The sequence below is a fragment of the Ceratotherium simum genome, chromosome 1 (assembly GCF_057802395.1).
Source record: "Ceratotherium simum simum isolate JZ-2026a chromosome 1, ASM5780239v1, whole genome shotgun sequence".
Taxonomy (NCBI): domain Eukaryota; kingdom Metazoa; phylum Chordata; class Mammalia; order Perissodactyla; family Rhinocerotidae; genus Ceratotherium; species Ceratotherium simum.
The window spans coordinates 20224776-20248731 of NC_141900.1; the positions used below are offsets into that span (position 1 = coordinate 20224776).

Genomic DNA, 23956 nt, shown 5'->3' on the forward strand with positions numbered 1-23956 from the left:
GCGCCAAAGGTTACTTTAATTAAGCATCTTAAACTCTAAGGTAAATATTCGGTAAATAAATATATCTGGTAAAAAAATAGTCAGTAAATAAAAACATTTTCGTAAATATCAGGTAAGTATTTTCATTGTGGTAATTAAAGGCCTACAATAAATCAAGAGCATATTTAAAATACAGCATATGGGAAAAAATATATTTTAAAAATTGCCGTTTTAAAGCAGTATTCTTTCTCATTGCCCAGAAATCTTTCCATTTTTAGAAACAAGTGAGGTTCAAAGGTCCACTGTTAGTTCACCCTGTACTTTCTGAAACTGCAGTCTATTTTTAGGCTTTTAAGTTAAAAAAATTTTTTTCCCTTCCTCTCTCCCTTTGTCCCTGCCTATTTGTAATTTCTGTCCAGGATTTATATGTAGAGAACTTTATAAACCAGGCGTAATGTATGGGCCTCATGTGGTCTTTCTACCTTGTCTATATTCTTGGGACTCAGTTTAAAGAAATGTTTTAAAGTATGTTCATACCATACTGCTTCCAGATAAAATGTGATTATTTCACTATCTCTCCAAAAAGGGATAAAAATAAGTTTACAGAAAATTTACTTTTGACCTTTTAGGCTGTGCCCAATATATTTAATCTAGAGATTGAACTTGTTCTGCTGTAGTAGAGTGGACATGGGGAATGGGAGAGGGTTCCTCTTCTGCCTTGAGATGCGAGGTGGGAAATAGCCAGTAGGAAGGACCGTTGCTGACTAAGGCAAAAAGCCAAAAGTGAAGCTGCTACAAAATGAGGTCCTGGTTTAAAGGCAGAGAGAAAATTAAGCTCAGGGGCCTCTGGCTTTCTTGTTCTTATCAACCGTGTATCGTTGTAATTAAATCTGTCCGTACTCTGATTTTCCGTACCTCAGTAGTTTTTCTGTTGTTGCTTTATACTGTAGAGTGCTACTCCTGCATCTGGTTGTGTCAAACTAGATTTTATTAATCGTGTCTTTATTTTTCACTCTCATCCCATCACATCTTGTCAGTTCCTAGGAGTATGTTTGAAACAATATATTTTGATGTTCAGGCTGTTTTCCCCCTTCAGCCTTCTTAAGGGCTCTGACCCACTTATAGGGGAAAAAAGCCCAAAAGATGTATTATTGTGGGTGTGAAGAACTGGATGTACTGCTTCAGTGGTGCCTTGATAACTCAGAGAAAAAGTCCTTTGTTCACGATATGTTTTTTGTTGAATGACTTCCTGTGCAAAGACAAATTGTATCAAATTTTTTCTGACTGAAGAAGGAAGGGGTGATATCTGTATTTTGTACTTTTTGATGCTAATTATATTAGTTTTCATTAAAATTTTGGATTGGTTAGGACTTAGAAAGGTTTATCTTCTTGTTCTCCTTTTTACCAACTGATAAAAATAAATCATGCTAGGTAAGAAGGATTTGTAATTTATAGCCTCTTCTGATGAACAGGACTATTTCCAAAGTAGGGAATCCTAATCAGTAGGCTGAACTATGCAGATGTGTAGGGCATTTATACACTTGGGTTTGCCAGAGATCGCCCCAATTTATATATGTTTTCTTGACTTATTAAAAGGGGAGGAGGGGAAAGAAGCCCTTTTACTCTGAGAAGCGTATTGGGTGATGAATTATGTGGTCACGTGGCTTAATGACTTAGTAGATCTCCACTGTGGTTACTGTGTCCATGCTTTCTTCTCTGGGGTCAAAATGTCTCTTTGGGCAAAAAGCTTGGAAAGGTGTGCTCCAGAATGGTTATGGTTGTTACTGTCTAGGTGGTGGGATTAGAAATGATGTTACTTTCTTCATTGTACTTCTCTCTACTTGCTAACCTTCTACTAAACCAAATGATTTTGTTATTAAAACCAAAACAAAACAACTACACAAGTTTTCAAAAACTGTTTAATTTTAACAAAAATAAAATGGAGACTGTGTAATGGTGAAGCCTATCAATCAGGCTTCTGCATTCCAAGCAATACAAACTGACTTTGGCTATTTTTACTAGAAATGCGGTTTATTGGAAATATTGAAGTAGCTAATGGGCAACAGAAAAACTGGGGAACAGTTGGAGAAGCAGCAGCCACTGTCATTTTGCTGGATCGTCTTGTGACTTCATGGCTACTGGACATGCCCTACTGCTGTAGCTGGACCCCTCCCACCATGATTTTGCTACCTGTGACCTTGAGTGACTCCTTCAGAGTGAGAGTGTTCCAGGCACAGGGCTTATGCCTGGGCCTCCAGGGAGCAGGGACAGACCACATCTCCTGCTCCAGGAGTGGGAGGCAGTGCTTTCTACTGACTCCTGTCTGAACTTTTCTTACATCTGTTTACACCTGATGGATGAGAGTAATAATAATAATAATAATAATAGTCTAGTTTCTTGATATCTATCTATTAGGAATTTCAATGAGGCAAGCAGTGTCTTTAAAGGGAATACGCTTTGACTTCAAAATGATTGTTAATTACCCCTGGTTGGAGTCCCAAGTAGTTGCTTTGCTGTTGTTTGCCCTGCATGATTCAGCCCTTACTTAGAGCCTCTTGTCATTTGTCTGGTTGGGGGAGTACAGAATAGTTAATTTTGACAGAGAGGTTGATTTAGTTATATGCCTTGCCTTTAACTCTGGGTTATTTTGCTCATGAGTTGTGTCAAACTTAATAATACTGTAGCTTTTTTAGGTGCTTTAATTGTCAGAATGTACTGCTGCTGTTATTGGCTGTTTATGAACATTTAAATGCTTTCTCCTAAATCAGTCCAAGATTTAAATGTTTATAATGAACCTAAAACCAAGCAGGAAAAATAAAAATATCATGTGTTAACTTCTCTGGACTTGCTTCCTTAGATTCTTCAAGTTTGGCTTGTGGCTTTAATAGAGCACCCGAGTGTCTGGTGGTAGACACCATCTGTGTGACAGCTCTCAGCTTATTAGAATCTAGGTATTCAAGTTTTTAAACGTACATGATTGTTACAGCAAAAGCTTTGTGGCTTCTTTTAAGTCTGTTTTGCATTTTTCTAGTCAGAAGTTGATTGTGAGATTTAGGTAGTATTTAGAGTTCTTTTCTGAGGTGAAGACTTGCTGGGCTCCGGAAGAATTATCAGCTTAGACGGTTCACTCCTCTGAACTTTCCACTGTTTTAGTAAGGAAGATCTGTTTGATGAGGAACAATATTTGCAAATTCCTCTCCTAGAAATTAGAACATTTAATAGATCCAAGTAAAGGCGTGAGTATGCCTTTCAGAATGTGTTGGGTAGATAGCATAATTTAGTGGATCTTTTATTAATAGACTTGAAGTAGGGAGTGGGAATATGTAGGATGTTATGACAAACAATATTTGTTAGATTTTCTATTCTAATTTTTTCCTTTAAGTTTTAGAATTAAAAAACCGTTTTGGCAGCCCACAGAATGGTATTTCAGAAAGTCACACCTTTCCAAACCAAATTTTATCAAAAGCATAAAGTTTGTGGGTTTTCGAGAGTCGTTTTTGTTTGCTGCTGAAATGTCTTGGGTTTCTGGTAGTTTCTCAGGAAGCTGGTGGTGCCTGGTGTTCTGGCAGCTCTCCAGGCTCAGGGCCCGTCTTGGCACAAACCTGACTTCATGGCATCACCTACTGTAATTTAAAGTGAATCCTCAAACCAGAGTCTGTCTCTTTAGAGACATTATGTCATATTCTGCATCTTCAGCATCTGTGAAACAGTGTTCCCAAACTGCTGTGCTGATTCTGTCTCTACATTTGTGGAGGTGGTTCATTTGGCTGTTTTCATTTATTTATAGTTTCTTAATAAAAATCTTGAAGCAATTCATCTTAATTGCTTAAATTTGATATTTCGCACTTGGTTCCCATAAAGTCTTTTCTTGTCTCCTGTTGTTATATTATGGTGCACTGGTTTGCCCTCATCTCCTTTCCCTCTCTCTGGCAAGCAAACTATAGGTCATTATTGTAAGCAGTATTATATTAGGGGAAAGATGTTTGGTTTATGTGTCAAAAATTTTGGATGTTCTAATCTTGGATCTGTAATTGATTAGCTGTGTGATCTGGAATGAGTCTCTTTTATTGTCCTAAAATCTGTGTCCTCATCTGTAAACTGGGAATAAAACCTGCTTTCCCTCTTACAGCACCGCTGTAGGAGAAGAAGTAATATTGTTTTTCAGTGAATCAGCCACCTGTAAATTAAAATACCATTATTTTATGTACCACTAAGAAAGAAAATTCACTGCCTGTTAAACTAAGATACAATGTTGATGGCAAAATGCATCTTACTATCAGAAATTATAAATGTGAAAAACATACATATTAAAATAAATGAAATGTTTTATGTGAAAGCTCCACTCTGCGTATTGCTGTCAGAGTGGTAGTCTGAAAACCACAAATCTTGTAACATCATTTCAAAAACCTCCTTGAAATTCCTCGATGACTGTCCATGGCCTAAGGATAAAATGTAAACCCTTACCATGATGCACAAGATCTAGCGTCATCTGGATTCGGGTGCGGTGTCTGGTCCTACAATGTTGACATCGCTGGAGCACTTGTTAGAAATGCGATTCTCAGGCTCTGCCCTATTCCTACAGAATCAGGAACTTAGGGATAGATCCCAGGAATCTGTGTTTTAACAAGCTCTTCAGGAGATTCTGATATATGCCAAAGTTTAAGAACCACTGATCTAGGTCAAACCTATTTTAAGTTTCTTTTTCTTCCTTCCTCTAATGTGCATATAGAAGCTAACATAGAAGTACTGTGACTGCTGGAGTGTAAGGTGAGTACTCTCTTCCCCAAGACGTTATTCCCTGGAGAAGAGCACTGCACAGCACCTCTCATAGTACGGGAACTATCGCAACTTTATTTTGAATAGCAAAGAATTCTTTGTGATGACATATTACAAATGGAAATGATTTCTATCAGTGCTTAGTTCCAGATATTTTTAGGATTCACTAGTGGAAGTGGTCAAAAAGGCAAAAGCATTTTCACACCAATTTCGTAATTATTCTTCACAGTTGCAACTGTTGACTGTCTTTCTAACGCCGTTTAAAGATCACGTAAAAAAGCAAACAATAAGTGATTGTGATGTGGACATCGTGAGAGTGTGAGTCAGTGTGTGTAAAACCAAATGGAAGAACTAACTGCCCCGAATGCATAGTTATTTCTGATTTGGATAGCAGTTCCAGTGGCAGTATCATACATACTTAAATAACAACAGTAGTTTTATCTCAAACAACTTAGAAATGAAGATGCTGTCTTCTGGAATGCTGACTTGAGACTGAAGAAGTGGCTTTACTGATGAGTACGGTGATGACAATGATACATGTGAAGCACCTGAGTAAACTTGCTTCATGAGAGTGTGAAAAACAATCTTTGAAAATAATATTCTATAACATGTGAATTTAAATATATATACTTAAAGTAACAATTAAATATTATAAGTAAGCATTTGTTTCATTTCTGTACCTAAAATTCACCAAAAATTTTGAGGGAACAGTTGCCAAATAATATTTGTAGTTTCCGAAAAACTACGTTATTGTCTCTGCCTGGAATGGTCTGCCTCCTCTTTCTCCTCCTTGTGTTCTTTGAAACTGTTAACCATCTTCTCTCCATGTCTACTAGGCCCTTTTTCTTTCCCAGCCCGAGGTTAAGAGTACCTTTTTTTTCTTTTTTTTTTTTTTTTGCCTCCTATAGCATCTGGTGCACACTACTACTTATCTTCATTGCTTTCATGCTGTTTGCTTCTTTATTTCTTCTCTTCCTGTGTAAGTTATTTGAAGGCTGTCTCTTTAGGGTAATGCAGAGCTAAGTGTAGGGAGCATGGGCTTTGTAGACAGCCTTGGTTTGAAGGATGGCTTATCCACTATTTAGTTTTATAACCTGGGGAAAGTTACTTAATCTTACTCAATCCCTAGAAATTGAATACAATAATTAGTTTGTTGGATTATAGTAAGTATTGAATGAAGTGGTACATAGTAAGCATGAGTAAATGCTTATTATTCAGTTTTGTCTTCAGCACATCATAGGGACCCAGGATATGTTTCTTAAATGAGATAGAGGGATTTTCTCTAATTTAGACCCTTTTTTCTATGGATAGATCAAAAAGCAATAGTAATCCATAGATGAAATATTAGCATATGTTTCAAAATCTTATTTACTAACTACTGTATTTGCTTTGTTTCAAACAGTATTTGGTTAGTTATATCCCTTTAAAAAAAAATTACCCAAGGTCTCACATTCCAGTGGCAACTACTGGTATACATCTTTGCAGTCTTTTTCTTGTCCATTTTTTATTCTTACATAACTGAGTTTACTAAAATACAGTCTTATTTACCTGATTATAACTGGAATAGGAAAAGTTTTCTTAATGTGAATATTTTAAATAGGGATCTAAGTTTCACATAAATAGTGGAAAAGGTTTCACTGGGCCTTATCTTAGTATGACAGTAGTTATAAATTAAATTAATTTTATCTTATACTTAAAGTTTATCATTGTTGCATCTGTAAGCCAGTTCATAGAATGAACAAAGAATGATTCAAGTGTTGTTTCTGGTGTAATATTTTCTCCCCCAAAATATGTTTTTCACTTCATATTTGAATTTTACAGACATTCTTAGGAGGGCTTTATTTTGTGAAAGTAGTTGAGAGCTGCATCTCTTTTTCCAGTGATCCCTCCTGGTTCTTTTATATACAAATTCTCTTTTAAAGAGCCTTATCTTTGTTGGTCTTATCTTTTCCGGGTGTTAGTTGGTCCACTAGGTTCCTGTTTGTCAGTAGCTTGGTCTGTTACTAAAGTCAACGTCTGTTTTGCTGTCACCGTGAAATGTTGCATATGTTCAGTTTTATTGAATTGTATCTGCATTCCATCGTCAAATGCTCAGTTTCAGCACAAGAGTAACAAATAACAAGTAACTAACAAGTTATATATTATATATATAGTAACAAATAACTAACAAGTTATATATTATATATATAATAACAAGTAGCTATCAAGTTATATATTATATATATAATAACAAGTAACTAATTAATTGATCAAGTAACTAATTAATTGATCAGTGATTCCATTGAACAGATCTATGTCTTATTTATTTTTTTGTGAGGAAGATCGGCCCTGAGCTAACATCTGCCAATCCTCCTCTTTTTTTGCTGAAGAAGACTGGCCCTGGACCAACATCCATGCCCATCCTCCTCTACCTTACATGGGACGCCGCCACAGCATGGCCCGACAAGCGGTGCGTCAGTGTGCACCCGGGATCCAAACCCACGAACCCTGGGCCGCCGTAGCGGAGCGTGCACACCCAACCGCCTGCGCTGCTGGGCTGGCCCCTTATTTTTTTTTTAATTAGGGAGAGGTACTTGAATAGGATCTAATTTCATGACTGGTCAGTTCATTTGTGAATATTTTTGTGTTATTTACTTCCTTTGCAACCTCGTCAGTTCAGAGACTTAAGAGTACAAGTGTTTGAATAATAACAATCTTCTAAATGCACTTTTTTTTGTTGTTGTTGTTGAGGAAGATTCACCCTGAGCTAACATCTGTGCCAGTCTTCCTCTATTTTGTATGTGGGTTGCTGCCACAGCATGGCTGACGAATGGTGTAGGTGTGCACCTGGGATCTGAACCCACCAACTAGGGCCGCTGAAGCAGAGTGTGCTGAACTCAACCACTACACCATGAGGCCAGCCCCTAAATGCAATTTTTTATATTGCCATTTTTGCTTTAGTGTTGTACTACAAACTCTTTGTGAACTTCATTTTAAAAATAAATATTGTTTTTTAATGAATTCAAGAATATTAGATTCATAGGGTCCTATAATATGTTTGCTACTATAAACAATGATTCTTGATCATCATTGCATACTTTTTTTAGCTGAGAAATGTTTGGATTGTTTTCCATGGATAAGTTCCTAAGGAAAGATTACAAGACAGGACAATTTTAAAGGTTTTTGATACATATTGCCCAGTTATTTTAGCAGTTTACTTTTATCAGCAGCATATGAGTGCCCATTTCCATACACCTTTATCTGTGTGTATGGTTGTTGTTAAAAACTGGACCAGATGTGAAAGATAAATCAAGGGCATCTCATTGGTATACATGCCTTTTATAGGAAAATAAATCCACTCTCTGGGTAAATCTTTTTAGAGTCCTCTGTTTCTCCATTCATGTTGCTTAAGCGTGCCAGAGGAATCCTAAAGCACACGTAGTTTTGTCATTTCCCTATTCTCCATTTGCTGCTTACTCTCTTCTCTACCGATTTCACAGCCTGGCAGTGATGGTCTCCAGCATCCGTCTCCACCATCTTGGCAGGTGAGTTTGTTCTGTCCCAGGGATGCCATGCTGCTGCCCACCTGGAGCGCTGCCGTTGGCCTCTGCTCGAGTTACTGCTCCCTTTGCCGGAAGCGCTCCAGCCTCCATCTCTGTCAGAGTCTTACACATCCTTCAAGGCACATCTTAGTATCTTTGTCTTTTATTAAAGGATTCTGTGGTTTTCGTCACTCTTGTCCTCAGACCGAGCACCACAGTGTCCAGCCGGCTACCATGTTCATTGTTGCTTTAGTGTTTTAAGGCTAGAAGGGGGACTGAGGCTCTTTTACAAAATGTCCTCCCTACTCCTGCCTGGATTCTACCTATATGTCAGGACCCAGTTTAATCCCACAAGCCCTCAAAACCTTCCTTGATCACTAGGTCCTCATCATTTTCATCAGAACCGCTTAGTCATTAAGTGAAAAGCTGTTGTGCAGTTTTTGCTGTGGTTCCTGGACTAGATCCCTGGGACAGTGACTCTGCTTTGCTTCTTCTGTTACCACTCTTAGTTGATAGTATACTCAAATGTTTTTGCTCTTTATGTGGTTGCTTGACATTTCTCAGCTCCTAGCTTCGGTGCTGTAGTTTAATCTAAGCAGGACTTATTCCTATTCTGTGGTCATGGAACCTGACTCTAGAATTTTCTGCTGTGCTCCCTCTCCGTCTGTGGGGGGAGCGTGAGATGAGAGGGAGAGAGAGAAATATCTCTGTCATAGCAAAGATTAAGGCTATATGTTTGACATAATGATGGGATATCTCGATGTCTAGATTTTTGTATGTTAGTACAAAAAGGATGGCCACTTAAAGCAACAGGGTTCCTTCAAATTTTGGGGTGTTTTTATATGCTTGCTTTGTTGAGCCAAACTCACCGCAGTTTTCTTCCTGTCTTGGGTACCAGCTTTTTATTTATTTATTTATTTATTTATTTTTTTTATTATTATTATTTTTTTGTGAGGAGATCAGCCCTGTGCTAACATCCGCCAATCCTCCTCTTTTTTTACCAAGGAAGACGGCCCTGGGCTAACATCCGTGCCCATCCTCCTCCACTTTATATGGGTCGCCGCCACAGCATGGCTCGCCAAAGCAGTGCATCGGTGCGCGCCCGGGATCCGAACCAGCGAACCCCGGGCCGCCGCAGCGGAGCGCGCACACCCAACCGCTTGCGCCACCGGGCCGGCCCCTTGGGTACCAGCTTTTTAAACAACTGTTGGTGGACGGGTGTCATTCCAGCTTCAATTCCACAGTGGAAAAGCAATAGAGAGACTGCTACTTTTGTGAGCAGTAGTTACAGTTAATGCAGCAGAAACAAAAATATTTTTATACAAACTACAATATTTCTATATAAAGATGATATATGACTGTATATATTAGTTTGAACTCCAAAGTAAAAAAATAAAAAGATGTTTTGGCATCATTTCTACATCTTTACTTTGGGCACATTGTTATACATCTAAAGACCTTTACTGCAGCTTTCATATTTCCTTTAGTATCCAGATACTGGAATGTCAGAAATTTCTGTTCAAAACATTTTTGAGGATAGATATTTTCAGAAAGTTGATGTGCTTTGCAGCCTCAGATGGAAATTTTCTAGATATTATTCAAAAGATCTAAATCCAGGCACTAAACTTTACCAGTAACAACTAGTTAATTTTCCACGTGCAGTGAGCTTTATCCATTTCTTTGTATCACTTCTCCCACATCAACTTAGGATATTGGCTTTGGTTACCATTAGTTGTTTTTGTTATTAAAACCTTTTTAAAAACAGCAGATTAAAAATAGCTTGTGGATATAGAGATTTACCCTTGTCGGTTACTCCCTCCTCTCCTGTTTCTCTGAGGGTCAAGGTAGTTGTGAGATATTTGCTGTACTTTGTCTTTTTTTTCCGTTTTATTAATAATATTTTTAGAAATAAAAGAAAAGAAAAAAATATTTCTTTGGTCTCTCAGAACTGTTTTGTATTTGTGCATGCATTGCATTTTCTGTATAATTGAGTACAGTAAAGTATGCCATAGTTACTCACTTAATTCTTACCTCATCTCCCCCACCAAATGCACAGCATGGAAGAGGAAATTGCACTGTATTTTTAGTGCCTTTGATATGTTTTACCTCATTGACAGAAGAACTGTGACAGAATAAATACATTAAAATCTAAAATATTTTTCCTTGATATATTCTGTACTTAAAAACTACCGTTGAGGGGGCCAGCCTGGTGGCACAGTGGTTAAGTTTGCACGCTCCACTTTGGCAGCCCGGGGTTTGCAGGCTCAGATCCCGGGTGCGGCCCAGTGCACCTCTTGTCAAGCCATGCTGTGGAAGGCAGGCATCCCGCATATAAAGTAGAGGAAGATGGGCACGGATGTTAGCCCAGGGCCAGTCTTCCTCAGCCAAAAGAGTAGGATTGGCAACAGATGTTAGCTCAGGGCCAATCTGCCTCACCAAAAAAATAAATAAATAAAATAACCAACCAACCAACCAAACTGCTGTTGAGAGTTACTGGTTCAATTAGTGGCAATAAAGGTTCTAGATACCAATTTTCCTTTAACTAGCAAAAGGAGTTTCTGTGGTCTTTGGCATATGGGTGTGTGTGTGTGTGTGTGGGTGTGTGTGTGTGTGTGTGTGTGTGTGTGTGTGTGTGTGTGTTTTGGTAGCAAATGAGGTGTAAGGGTGTAAAAATGAGTTCAAAGGAAAGGTGGGTGGGAGGTTGGGGTAGGTAGAATTAATTGTAACTTAAGGCTTGTTACACACTCTTGTTGGACTTTTCCTTCATTCTTTTCCTTGATATGATTACGGCTCCCCGAGTTACCAGGCTTAGATCAAATAGGCCTCAGTTTTCTGTTCTGTAAAATGAGTAATAATAATATCCATTATAGAGTTGTAAGGAGGATGGAATGAGTGAAATATATAAAGTGCTTAGGACAGCATCTAGCATTCATTTAATCTCAATTGTTATTATTACGTTTAATATATTTTTTTAAAAAATTATTTTCTTTCCTGTGTAGAAGCTTTTTAGTTTGCTGTAATCCCACTTCTCTCTTTTTGCTTTTATTACCTGAGCTTTGGGTGTCATATCCATGAAATCATTGCCAAGACCAATGTTATGAAACTTTTCCCTTATATTTTCTTCTAGGAGTTTTATAGTTTCATGTCTTACGTTTAAATCTTTAATCCATTTTGAGTTGATTTTTGTGTACGATGTAATATAAGGGTCCAATTTCATTCTTTTGCATGTGGAGATCCAGTTTTCCCAAGACCGTTTGTTGAAGAGGCTATCCGTAAACAAGACTATCCTTTATCCTATAATAAAATAACTTTTGTTATTTTTTTATACTGGTGGTTGGGCCTCAGGAGTTCATGTTCTTTCTGGTACCTGCCTGGAATAGGAAGTGGAGAAATAGATGAACATGTTTTTTTTCCTTGCAGATGTCTGTGAATTTAGTAATAAATAAATAGGTGAATTTCTTTTTTTTTTTTAATTTTGTTTATTTATTTATTTTTCCCCCAAAGCCCCAGTAGATAGTTGTATGTCATAGCTGCAGGTCCTTCTAGTTGCTGTATGTGGGACGCGGCCTCAGCATGGCCGGAGAAGCAGTGCATTGGTGCACGCCCGGGATCCGAACCTGGGCCGCCAGCAGCGGAGCGCGCCCACTTAACCGCTGAGCCATGGGGCTGGCCCGATAGGTGAATTTCTTGAGGACCCCTGAGGGTGTGCAGTACAGTAAATCTGAGTGGGAAGTGAAGAACATCTGTGATGTGTAATGGGTGCTGAGTTGTGAAAAGAATTTTGGATTTTGAGGCACAGTTAATTTGGCTTTTGAAGTTGTAAGAATAGGAATAGTTGCATTGTTGAAAGATAAGAATTTTTAAACATTGGGAGGGGACCATAGGACCTTTGAGGGTGTTGAGGAATCTGAGAGTGAGTCAGAATTCTTCCAAATTCATAACCAAGTGTTTCTGAAAAACTTTTTTATCTTTGAAGCCAAGGTATGAACTTGGAGAACACGGGAGGAAAAACAGAAAAGGAAGGACTGTACATCTCTAACGTTCATTCAACCAGTAAAGCTCAAACTCACGTTGTAGTTGTTGATTGCGTATCAGTGCTTTAACTATTCTCTGTATACTTGATGTCTTTGTACCTTGCAATGTCCCTGGATAAGGTTGTAAAATAACAGGGGTGCTTTACTCTGGGGGATCATCTTCAAACTCAGGGACATGGATATTGGGAGACAGAAGCCTCTTGTCCCCTGACAGTCAAGCGTTGGGATAATGCCCAGTCAAATCCTGGGCTCAGATCCTTCTTGATTTTGTCACAGCTCTCTGGCTCATTGTTTGACTCACTTGATTTGGCTGGTAGCCCCATCTCTCCCCTTACTAAGCCTAAGGGGAACAATGCAAGCTTAATAGGAAATTGATGAGCTGTGCATTTTAGTTTTACTTAAACATGTATGTGCATAACTTCAATGAGATATAATTCACATAGCATATAGTTCACCCATTTAGAGTACAAGTCAGTGGTTTGGTATATTCACAGAGTTGTGTAACCATCTCTACAGTCCATTTTAGAACATTTTCATTACCCCAAAAAGAAATCCTGTACCCTTTAGCAGTCATTTCCCATTTCCCATCAGTCCCCCAGGCTTGGCAACCACTAATCTGCTTTTTCTCTATGAATTTGCCCATTTTGGACATTTTGTAAAAATGGAACCATACAATATGTTGTCTTTGGTTGTGGGCTTCTTTGATTTACCATAATGTTTTCAAGGTGCATCCAGATTGTAGCATATATCAGTACTCCATTCTTTTTTATTGCTAAGTAATACTCCTATTGTATACATATACTACAGTTTGTTTATCCATTCATCAGTTGATGGGCATTTGGGTTGTTTCCACTTTTTGGCTATTTCAGATAATGCTGGTATATGAAGACGCATGTGCGGGCCGGCCCTGTGGCTTAGTGGTTAAGTGCGTGTGCTCTGCTACTGGCGGCCCGGGTTTGGATCCCGGGCGTGCACCGACGCACCGCTTCTGCGGCCATGCTGAGGCCGTGTCCCACATACAGCAACTAAAAGGGTGTGCAGCTATGACATACAACTATCCACTGGGGCTTTGGGGAAATAAAGGAGGAGGATTGGCAATAGATGTTAGCTCAGAGTCAGTCTTCCTCAGCAAAAAGAGGAGGATTAGCGTGGATATTAGCTCAGGGCTGATCTTCCTCACAAAATAAATAAATAAATGAAGATAAATGTGCAAATATTGGAGTGAACGTATGTTTTCATTTCTGTTAGTATATACTTAGAAGTGAAATTGCTGGGTTATATGGTAACTTGTATGTTTAACCTTTTATAGAAACTGCCAGGCTGTTTTCCAAAGCGACTGTGCCCTTTTACCTTCCCACCTGCAGTATAAGAGATTTCCAATTTCTCCCCATCCTTGCCACCACTTGTTATTAACTATAGTTTTTATTATAGACATCCTATTGAGTGTGAAGTGGTATTTCATTGTGGCTTTTATTTTTATGTCTCTGATGGCTAATGACATTGAGCATCATTACTTATCATCATGTGCTTATTGACCATTTGTGTATCGTCTTTGGAGAAATGTCTGTTAAGACCCTTTGCTCAATTTTAAATTGAGTCATTTCCCTTTTTTATTACTGAGTGGTAGAATCCTTTATTTGCTTTCAGTTATTGGGTTTGGGAGTTACGTGCCTTTGATTCTAGGGGAAAAAGACCAGGCAGCAGTTAACAGTCCCATTTCTCACTGCTGAGGTGTTTCCAGTAATCTAACACAGAAGGGTAGAGGAAGCCAGAGATGAGAAATGATTTACTCCTGAGCGCAGATGAAAGAAATCACTGCTCTCTTACCCTTATATCCCGATCAGTGTATTTTTTTTATTTAACCCTAAACTGGGTGGGGTGAGGGGAAGACTTTCTTGTTAAGGGGGAGATCTTTGCTGTTGGTGACATGGATCTTTTTAAAACATGAATTTTGTTTCTTCCTTGAACACATTTCAATGGTTTTTTAAAAATCAAGCAAGAAAAATTTTCTCCTATTTTGTATACTAGGAAATATATAAATATGGTAATTCCCTAAATGCTTCAGAGGCAAATATGATTTTATATTTATTTTATTGAAAATAGATTTAATGTTTTGGCACAATTATTAACATATTTTGGAGATCTTCAAATTCTGAGACTCAACAGAAATTTGTACTTGGTAATAAAAAGCTATATATATATATTTTTACAAGCTATATTTTATTTTATTTATTTATTTTTTTTAAAGATTTTATTTATTTTATTTTTCCCCCCAAAGCCCCAGTGGATAGTTGTGTGTCGTAGCTGCACATCCTTCTAGTTGCTGCATGTGGGACTCGGCCCCAGGATGAACGGAGAAGTGGTGCCTCGATGCGCACCCGGGATCCGAACCCGGGCCACCAGCATCGCAGCGCGCGCACTTAACCACCAAGCCACAGGGCCGGCCCACAAGCTATATTGTAAAGAAAATTTTATTAACACAGTTCACGACTTTGAGATCTACAGCAGCGTTGCTCAGTAGAACTGTCTGTGGTGATGAAAATGTTCTGTCTGTGGGGTGAACCACGCCCCACATGGGGCTGCTGAGCTCTTGAAATGTGGCTGTGAAGACTGACTGCTGAGTTTTTAGGTTAGTTTATTTTTAATTGATTAAAATTTAAATTTAAATAGCCACATGTAGCTAGGAGCTGCCTTACACAGGTTCTAGACAGCACAGGTGTAGAACCTCACTAACCTACTGTTACTTTTTTTTTTAAGTATGATTTTAGTTGTAAGAAATTTTATAAGAATTAAGTACAATACAGTTTTGATAAATATTTTTACTGAATTTCTTTTTTCTTTTCTCCACAGTCTTAAGAGCGCTTGTTTTCTAGACAAAGCCTATTAAAGTTTATAAATAAAATTAAATGTCTGCCTCTGTATCTGTAATTACAATGTAAAAAATGGCGGGGCAGATTTTCACCAAATTTAGAAGGTTTGAGGTGTACTGAGTGAAAATACAGCTATGTGTCATACTTAAGAGTGGCTTTGGGGGAGTATGGTGACCGTCATCTGTGAGAGGCTGGCAGATGATTGGGAAGCCCTGCCACGCTTCCTTCAGGACATGACACAGATGGGAACAACTCGTGGGTTCAAGTATGAGTCTTCAGTAGAAAGTTACTGGGGCAGATGATCCTAACAGCTGGTTCACAGCTCTTTGTAGCCTGCTCCAGTGTTAGTAGCAGCAGTGACTCTCCAGTGCAAATGGAGAGGGACTAGGTACTAGTGTTAAAAAAAATCGATCATCCACTGTATTTACACGCACAAAAGCAGCAAGCCAGATTTTATTGATGGTTTTTGGAAGGTGGCAATGTTCTAGGTGAATTTAACTTTTATGAACGTGATCATGAAAGCTTCAGAAAGAAAAAGGAATTGGTTGGTTTGATATTTTAACACCCTTTTTTTAATATTAAAGCTCATACGTGTCTTGAGATTAGGGCTTTTCCTCATGAAAAGTTTAACTTTGATTTAGCAAATAAACACTGGAAACTTTTTTGGGCCAGAGAGGATGTTTAGTTCACTTTAAATCGTAGCTCAACATACTAAATTCATGAAATAAAATAGGAATAACGGCAAGATGTATTTCAACTGACAGTTTGCAGTTCAATTTAGAATTCTAAATGTTCCAAAATGGAAGATGGTGGCAGACTGAAACTTGAGCCAACATTAACCAAATGATAACTGAAGGTTGTGTTCACTGGGTAGTTAGAGTGTGTTAAAATCTTTTTTAAGTAAAGGATAGAGATTCTGAATTCCTAGAAATAACTCTAACAAAAGCTAAGCATGGCCTTTGTGGAGAAAATGGCAAAATATTACTGAAGACATAAAAGCACTCTTGAATATAAAATAGAGAGGATGGGATGATTTAATACTGTGTGGAAGTCATTTCTTCTGAAATAGTCTGTAAATTCAGTGTATTTGTGTAACTTGATCATCTGATCTAACACATAATTACTGGGAAATTTGTTATCCATATGGAATAAATTAATACTAGGGCTCTACTTCACACTTGAAAGAAAAATTCCAGGTGGGTAATTATTTAAATTATCAGTGTATCAGAGTTGAAGATGTGCATAGCCTGCTCATTGAGTTTTTACTTCCAGATATACACCTTTGAGCAGTGGATTCCATATTTTCTGTTGTGACCCAGTGCATACACAGATCTATCCGTGTATAACTGGAATATGTTTAAAGAAGCGGTACTCTTACTACATGAAATGCACTTAGATATTTTCTGCTTTATTCCATTTATAAAAAATATTCTGTGATGCAGTACACTGATTTCATGAGTTGCTAAGTGTAGCTTGACAGACTGCCTTTGAGAAATCCTTGTACACATGTACAAGGAGATGAGTGTGAAAATTTTAGCCTGTTTGTAATAATATTAAGTGATACATTAACTGAGAAGAGGGCTCAATATTCGGGCAATATTCAGACAGTGAAATACTGTATGATAGCTAAAATGAGAACTGGAATTACCTCTATCAACATGGATAAATTGAGTGAAAAACATTGTAGAATGACACATACAGTATGATATGACATAATGTTTATTGGTACAGGTTATATAGTTAAAGAATAAAATGTACACAGGAATGATGAACCTTAATTTAGGGACAGCGTTACCTGTAGAAGGAGGGGAAAAGAACCGGGGGCTTCAACTGTCTATAATACAGTTAGTCCTTAATTTAAAAAGATATGAAGCAAATATGATTAAATCTTAAGATTTGTTAACATTGCAGGTGGGTATACTTGTTTTGTATGTTTTAAATAATGGAATATACTATAATAAACAAGGGAGAAAAAAAGAGCAGAGGGGTTGATATGAGGCTAGAGCAGTGAGCAGGGCCCAGATCGTCTGAGTTGTATTTATCATGTTAAGAATATTTTGCTTTATCTCCAGGGCGGAAGGATTTAAGAAAGGAATGATAAGATCAGATTTGTGTTTTTGAAGGAGCACTTTCACTACAGTGTGGGACATAAACTGTGTGAGCGGAGCCTGAGAGAAACATGTGGTAATAATTCAATTGAGGAGTGTTTGTGGTCTGAACACAGCAGGGCAGTGAGAGGGTAGAAAAGGGAGGGTCTGTAGACATCAAGGAGGCGGATCCATTCGTTGGGGCTGATCAGATTTAGGGGCAGAAGCTGAGGTTATCCCCCAGGCTTCCTTGTTCACTGAGGTTTATCAGTGGTGGTGCTCTTCCCTGGAAGGGAAACAGAAGACCTGGATTTGGTTAAAGGCGCTAAATACAGAGAACTAAATGATAAGTCAGAGTTTTCTATAGAAAGATGATTATGCTAGTCATTTTCAACTTGGTTTTTGAAAGAACTAAAACTAAAGTTTTGTAATTATTGTTTTTATGTTCACAGAGGGGTATTTTCTTTTTAGTTTGGTTTTGATTAAAAATGTGATTTTCTCTTTAAAAATGGAACAAAGATCTAACAAAGTACCTGTTTGAATAGTAATGGAGATATTTGAAATCTCCAGAGAATTGGTTTTGCCCCATGATCCAATTTATATATATGTTTACAGAACTTTTAGATGTACCGTTAGGTATTGTATTCATATCTTGGTCTTTCTTCTTCTTCATGAGTTAGCTTTCTCAAACACCACAAGAAGTTTTAAAGTAATGCCACCATTTCATAGGTCTTGTAATTTTAACTTCTGCTTCAGTTGCAACTGGTTTCAGGAAGCCAGTTTTGCGTTTATTCTTTTATTACTTTATTGTCTTCCTTTCCACATGAAAGAAATTTGATAAAACCCCAAGTTGACAGTTCCACCTGACACCATAAATATAAACTGTTTTTCTGTAGGAACATGCTGGAGATTCACCTGCTAGTGAAATGGAAACCTTACTTTGCTGCTTTACATTTGTCTTTATATGTTGGAGCTGTTACTTAAAAATCTTCAAAGAGATGACATGTTAGTAGTCATTAATGCAAACAACCATGGCTTTTGTATGTTTCATTATTGGAGATTCTGTCCCCTTATTGTAAATCGGTATAATGCCTAGCACAATGCATGGCACGTAGTGGGTCTTTAATAAATATTTGTTGAATGAAAGTACATGACCAACATATTGAATATTTGAATCTTTTACAGTTTTTAGTGTCTACTGAAATTCAGTTGCTACTTTGTGAAGATAAAACATCACTCCTGGAAGCATATTTTACCAAGAATAAGAAAACAGACAGTGGTTCTCAGTGAGCAGGATTTAATTAAGTGGTTTGGAACGCTCCTTTAACATGATTTATGATAGTGTGAGCCTTGTTTGTGTTGAAAGTGTCACTGGTCAGGCAGTTTCGTAAGGTACTGATGGGATTTCCAGATAAAGCTTTTTTGTTTGTTTAAATTCACATATATATTATCCAGAGTTCTAAGGTAAATAATTTTATTGTGTTTGACATTTATTTTTAAACATTAAGAGTAGAAAAGGATCGGGGCCGGCCCTGTGGCTTGGTGGTTAAGTGCGGGCGCTGTGATGCTGGTGGCCCGGGTTCGGATCCCGGGTGCGCATCGAGGCACCACTTCTCCGTCCATCCTGAGGCCGAGTCCCGCATACAGCAACTAGAAGGATGTGCAGCTACGACATACAACTATCCACTGGGGCTTTGGGGGGAAAAAATAAAATAAATAAAATCTTTAAAAAAAAAAAGAAAAAAAAAGAGTAGAAAAGGATTTAGTAGATATTTTTTAAATAAGGAAGTAATTTCATATTTTTAAATTAAATAGTTTAATGTTTGAATATTTGCTGTCTTCTTGACCTGACAGATTAAATACCTGTATAGCAAGAACTTGGTCATTCAGGGTTCTTTTCTTCTTCACCTCAGCTATCTAAAATACAAGTGAGAGTAAGAATGCCGAGTTTTGAAATTTCACAGTGTGCAAGGCACCAACCCTGGAATTGGGTGGTGTGGAGGAGGTGGTAAAACCTGCAGTGGGTGAGGAAAATATGTATGCAGTTAATTAAAACGCAGGAGAGACTGCAGGAAGCGCTGTGGTCGAGATCTGCGAGGATGCAGACGTTGCACAGGCGTTGATCAAATTGCATTTGCTTGTTGAAGGAAGAGTATAATTTGGTGAGATAAGAATAAGGGAAAATGGCGTTTAAAAGGCAGAAGTGATAAGATTGAGCTGAGGTGGGAGCTACATCAGGTAGGGCGGTATGTCAGGGGCAGATTATGAAGGAACAGTCCTCAGTGTCGCGTTCTGCCTGGGTTATGAAAATGTGGAAAAGAGCCTGTGACTGGCCAGCACATTAGGAACCTCTTCAGAAGAGGCTATTTCGTTTTTGCTGATGTTAGGGAAAGGATCTGGAAGGCAATGGTAAAGAATAGTTGTTGCAGTTGCTTTTTTTTTTTTTTTTTTTGTGAGGAAGATCAGCCCTGAGCTAACATCCATGCTAATCCTCCTCTTTTTGCTGAGGAAGACCGCCTCTGAGCTAACATCTATTGCCAATCCTCCTCCTTTCCCTCCCCCCCCCACAACGCCCCAGTAGATAGTTGTATGTCATAGTTGCACATCCTTCTAGTTGCTGTATGTGGGCCGCAGCCTCAGCATGGCCGGAAAAGCGGTGCGTCGGTGCGCGCCCGGGATCCGAACCCGGGCTGCCAGTAGCGGAGCGCACACACTTAACCGCTAAGCCACGGGGCCGGCCCCGGTTGCTTTTTTTTTTTTAGCTGAAGAGATACACAAATCTTTTTTTGGAATTATTGCCTGTGAGCCCATTCTGGGCAGGTGGAGTTAAGGTGGTGCCATCACGTGGTCTCAACATGCCTCTTCTGGACTGAGAGGCCCTGGGCTGAGGCAGGCCTCCGGGGTGTCTGTGTGCAGTCAGTGGTGGACTCGACCACTTCATCTTACATTCATCTGGGTCCTTTTGCACAAAGAGTTATTACATCAATAGGGAAATTTTGTTTTGTGCCATTTGCGCTCTTTTTAAAAATTAGTTTTTAAGAAGATGAATTTGAATAAATATGAAAGCATTTAGATAATGCCTGGCTCATAGCAGGAACTAGAATTTAGCTGGCTTTTTCCACCATAAAATTATAAATATAAACGGTCCTTTTTCTGATTCCAGTGTAGTTCCAACAAAATACTCCATGAGGTCAGGGGCCTTATCAATCTTGTTCATGATGAAACAGTCACAAGACTATATGATAAATGACTAGTAAGATTATAGTTGCACATAAGTGCAAGTCTTTTGGAAGTATGTTTTAAAATTCATGTTATCAATTTAATTTCTGTATTTACACTGGAATGTTCTTTCTCAAATGTAACTAATGATGAAAACTTATAAGGAATGCTGTGGGGTAACAGTGTTGAAAGAGTTACAATACTCAGAATAGATACTGAAGCAAGTAAGAAAATAGAAGTTTTAAAACTTACCAGTGATTTTGCTATTAAAAACTAATTTTCTGCTTAAAATCCTTAAATTGTTAGAATATTGTTTTCAGTTAGTTTGATCAAATTTTGCTTCAGACTTTGTTTCAAACTTTATTGATTATAGTGCTTTCATTCTTTTTATAGCAAGGAATGCTACTTATTAGTAAAGTTATGAATGACTGTAAGGAACCAGTCTTGCTTTGGTTGCTGGGATGTCTCTCATGAATGTGTGCAGGAGCCCCTTCTAAGCAGTTAAGCTCCCAGTAAAGACGCTCCCTGATGATGATGAGGGTGTAACTGTACAGAGTTCTGTAGAGCAGTGTGGCGGTATGTTTGGATTTTAAATGTGTGTAATCTTTGACCTGATGATTTACTCCTGAGACTGTGTCCCAGGAATATAATTTGTAAAATATAGGCAAAGATGTGTGACTAAAAATGTTTTTCACAGTATTATATACAATCTCCCAAGACTGGAAACGAACGGTTAAATAATTTTGGTAGCTTTGTATGATGAGGTCGTCTTTGCCTATTAAAATGATACTTAGAGAGTTTTTAATGACATGAGAAAATGCTCCTGAAAAGAATGATCTCAAATTATGTAAAATATACCTGGGTAAAAATTGGGGAGGAAATATATGGAGATATAGTTTATCTCTGGACACTAAGACTGTAAACAATTAGTTTCTTTATAGTTCTGTCATTTACATATTTTTAATAATGAATGAGCATTATTTTTGTAATCTGAAGAAAAATAAATACTACTTTTCAAGCAGAAAAACCACAGGTCCTATCTTTATTTTGGCAAGTTGGTTCTGGATTGAATGGGGAGGCGGTCATGGCATCAGAGGTGGATGATGAAGGATGGTGTTTCAGACAAGGAGGTGAGTAAGGGAGACACCATAGGAAGAGCAGCGTCAGGATTCAAGGATGGATAGCAAGAGAATGCTCTGGGCTGTCAGCCTTGGCACACAGGTGTGGTTCGGACAAAAGTAGCATTTTGGCTTTGATGTGAAGTTGGTTTGAGATCCCAGAGGAAATGTAGAGGTTTTCTGCATACTGGTTCAGCAGGCAGGTGGAGATGCTTGTCTGACTCCCAGGAAGGCCCTGAGGGCTGTTGTAGCTGGGGGGAATGAGTAAAACTGGAGAAAAGTGTGTGTCAGGGAGGTGAAGTAGCTTGCTCAAAGCCACAGGGCTCATGGCTGGTGGAGCTGGAACTTAAACCATGTCTGTGACCTTTCACGATCAGGCTTTTAAACCATTACGCTGTACTTTTCCAGTTTTAATGAAAGGATTAAAATATTACTTAGTTTGTAAAGACAAGTATATAAACGCAACAGCATATGTTTTAGAGATTTTTGTCAAAAAATGGTGAGTGGGATTATTAAACCTCTTAGACCAATTTACTCACATGAAATTCATTTTCTGACTCTAGCAAATACATACCGCTAGTATTTTTAAATTAATGATTTATAATTCATTTTATCAGTTTCTACCCTTATTTCCCCCCAATACCAAAAGGTGATTGTTTGGCACATGGTGGTGGTGTTGTTTCTCCTCCTCTGGTGATCCTTTAAAACATTTTAAACAATTCAAGATCCCCTTTGAAACAAATTTGACACTTCTTGGGATGACAAAAGCAGGGCTGAGAATCTGGGTGTCTTGATGAATGAAAGTGGTTAATTGTAATGAAAACAATGTAGTAAAATTCTACTAGAATGTTAGTCTAGTTTTGGGGTTTTTTTGGTAGTGTTTCATATACTAACAAAACTATTTGAAAGAATTTTTATTTTAGCTAGGTCTCACAAGTTAGACTGTCAAAAGTGTAAATGGATCCAAGAATTAGGAGAAACAAAATCACTTAAAGCATTTAGTATGTAAAACATTAATTTTATTGCCACATGTAAACTCCACTTTTTGGGGGGAGGGGACCTGAATTTAGTTTTTTGTCTGCTGATATTAAGACATTAATCATTTAAATGAAACCTTATTTCATTTTTTAGGATTTAATTAATATTATTTGAGTTCCTAAAATTCTCCCTAATAAGTACTGATGAATAGCCTGTTTAGCTTGTGTGCCTCTAGGTCAAGTGTACACTGGTTAGGAATTTTTGCCTGTTCTCGCCACCAGTTTGTGACTGTGTTATTAGTAAGATTCTTTACTCATCAACTCCTAATATTAGAAATAGTATCTCTATTCAACAGAATTTCTTATACTTTCAAATGGCACCTTATTATTTACTGCATATTTGGGGGAAAGGACTAGGAAATATTTTCCTTAATACAGAAAATTTTTGTGACACCATTGAAGTTCAGAATCAGTGTAAGTAAGATAACAAAATCAAAGTATTAGATTAGGCTTATTGATTTAGGAAGTAGTATTAGGTTTAATGATTTAGGAAGTAGCAGGCATGTACCTTTTCAATTTTGATTTTTCATTCAGCATATTTTATTTAATGTCTGTCTTAGTAAGGACCTGTGCTAGGTCTAGAGGCACTGAGGCATAGCTCCTGTCCTCTGTCATCTGTGCAACATCATACCTGGTGAAGAGTGACGGATACCCGGTGCTGGAAAGCTGGAAAGGAACCTGGGTATGGGAGCTGGTTGACCTTCATCAAGGCGTAGGGAGGACCCAGTGGGTGCTATGTAAATGCTCTTACAGATCACTAGTTTTTAAGAGAAGAATGAAAAAGAAAGAATTCTATTGTAATTATATATGGGCCTGGCCTGAGTGAGACTGTTCAGTTTCTCCAGTTAAGAATTCTCCACGTTCCTGTCCAGGGAAGGAGAGGAGCAGGGCATAAGTTTTGGGAGCAGAGTGGAGTAGTGAGTGAGATTCTCACTGTTCATCATTAAAACTGTTTCTCATCCCAATATCTTGCCATACCCTCTGTGCCTAGTGTCTCCAAAATGTCTGGTCCTTGCCTCAGGAAAGATTGTAAGCTGGCCACACTGGGGGTGGGGATGTGTGGAAAGGGAGTCGTGGCTCCACGCAGCCGAGTGCTGTGTATTCAGCAGCACCCCCTGACGTCTCCCCAACCCCTGGTGGTAGTGCCGAGGCTCCGGTGGTGCCAGGACGGACTAGCTCCTGGTCAGGGTCTGTCTGCAGTGACTTCTGGTTGTAGCTGCTTATGTTCTTCCTGGTTGTTATCTCCTCCGTTCACTGTTGTTTTCTAAAAAATATTGTTGAATTTTTTGTTCGTTGATTTTTTTACTTTTTTGTT

General features: G+C 38.2%; 1 protein-coding gene across 10 annotated transcripts in view; it reads left to right on the plus strand.

Annotated features, from left to right (window-relative positions):
- SRPK2 (SRSF protein kinase 2) overlaps positions 1-23956 on the plus strand; it is a 231943-nt gene that overhangs the window by 112184 nt on the left and 95803 nt on the right. For 4 of the 10 annotated variants that reach the window (XM_087440507.1, XM_087440649.1, XM_087440695.1 and 1 more), the window contains exon 4: positions 8235-8279. The exons of the other annotated variants lie outside the window; for them this stretch is intronic. In XM_087440507.1, the coding sequence (XP_087296633.1) occupies positions 8235-8279 (45 nt within the window). The remainder of the gene's footprint in view (positions 1-8234; positions 8280-23956) is intronic. 10 annotated transcript variants of the gene reach the window in all.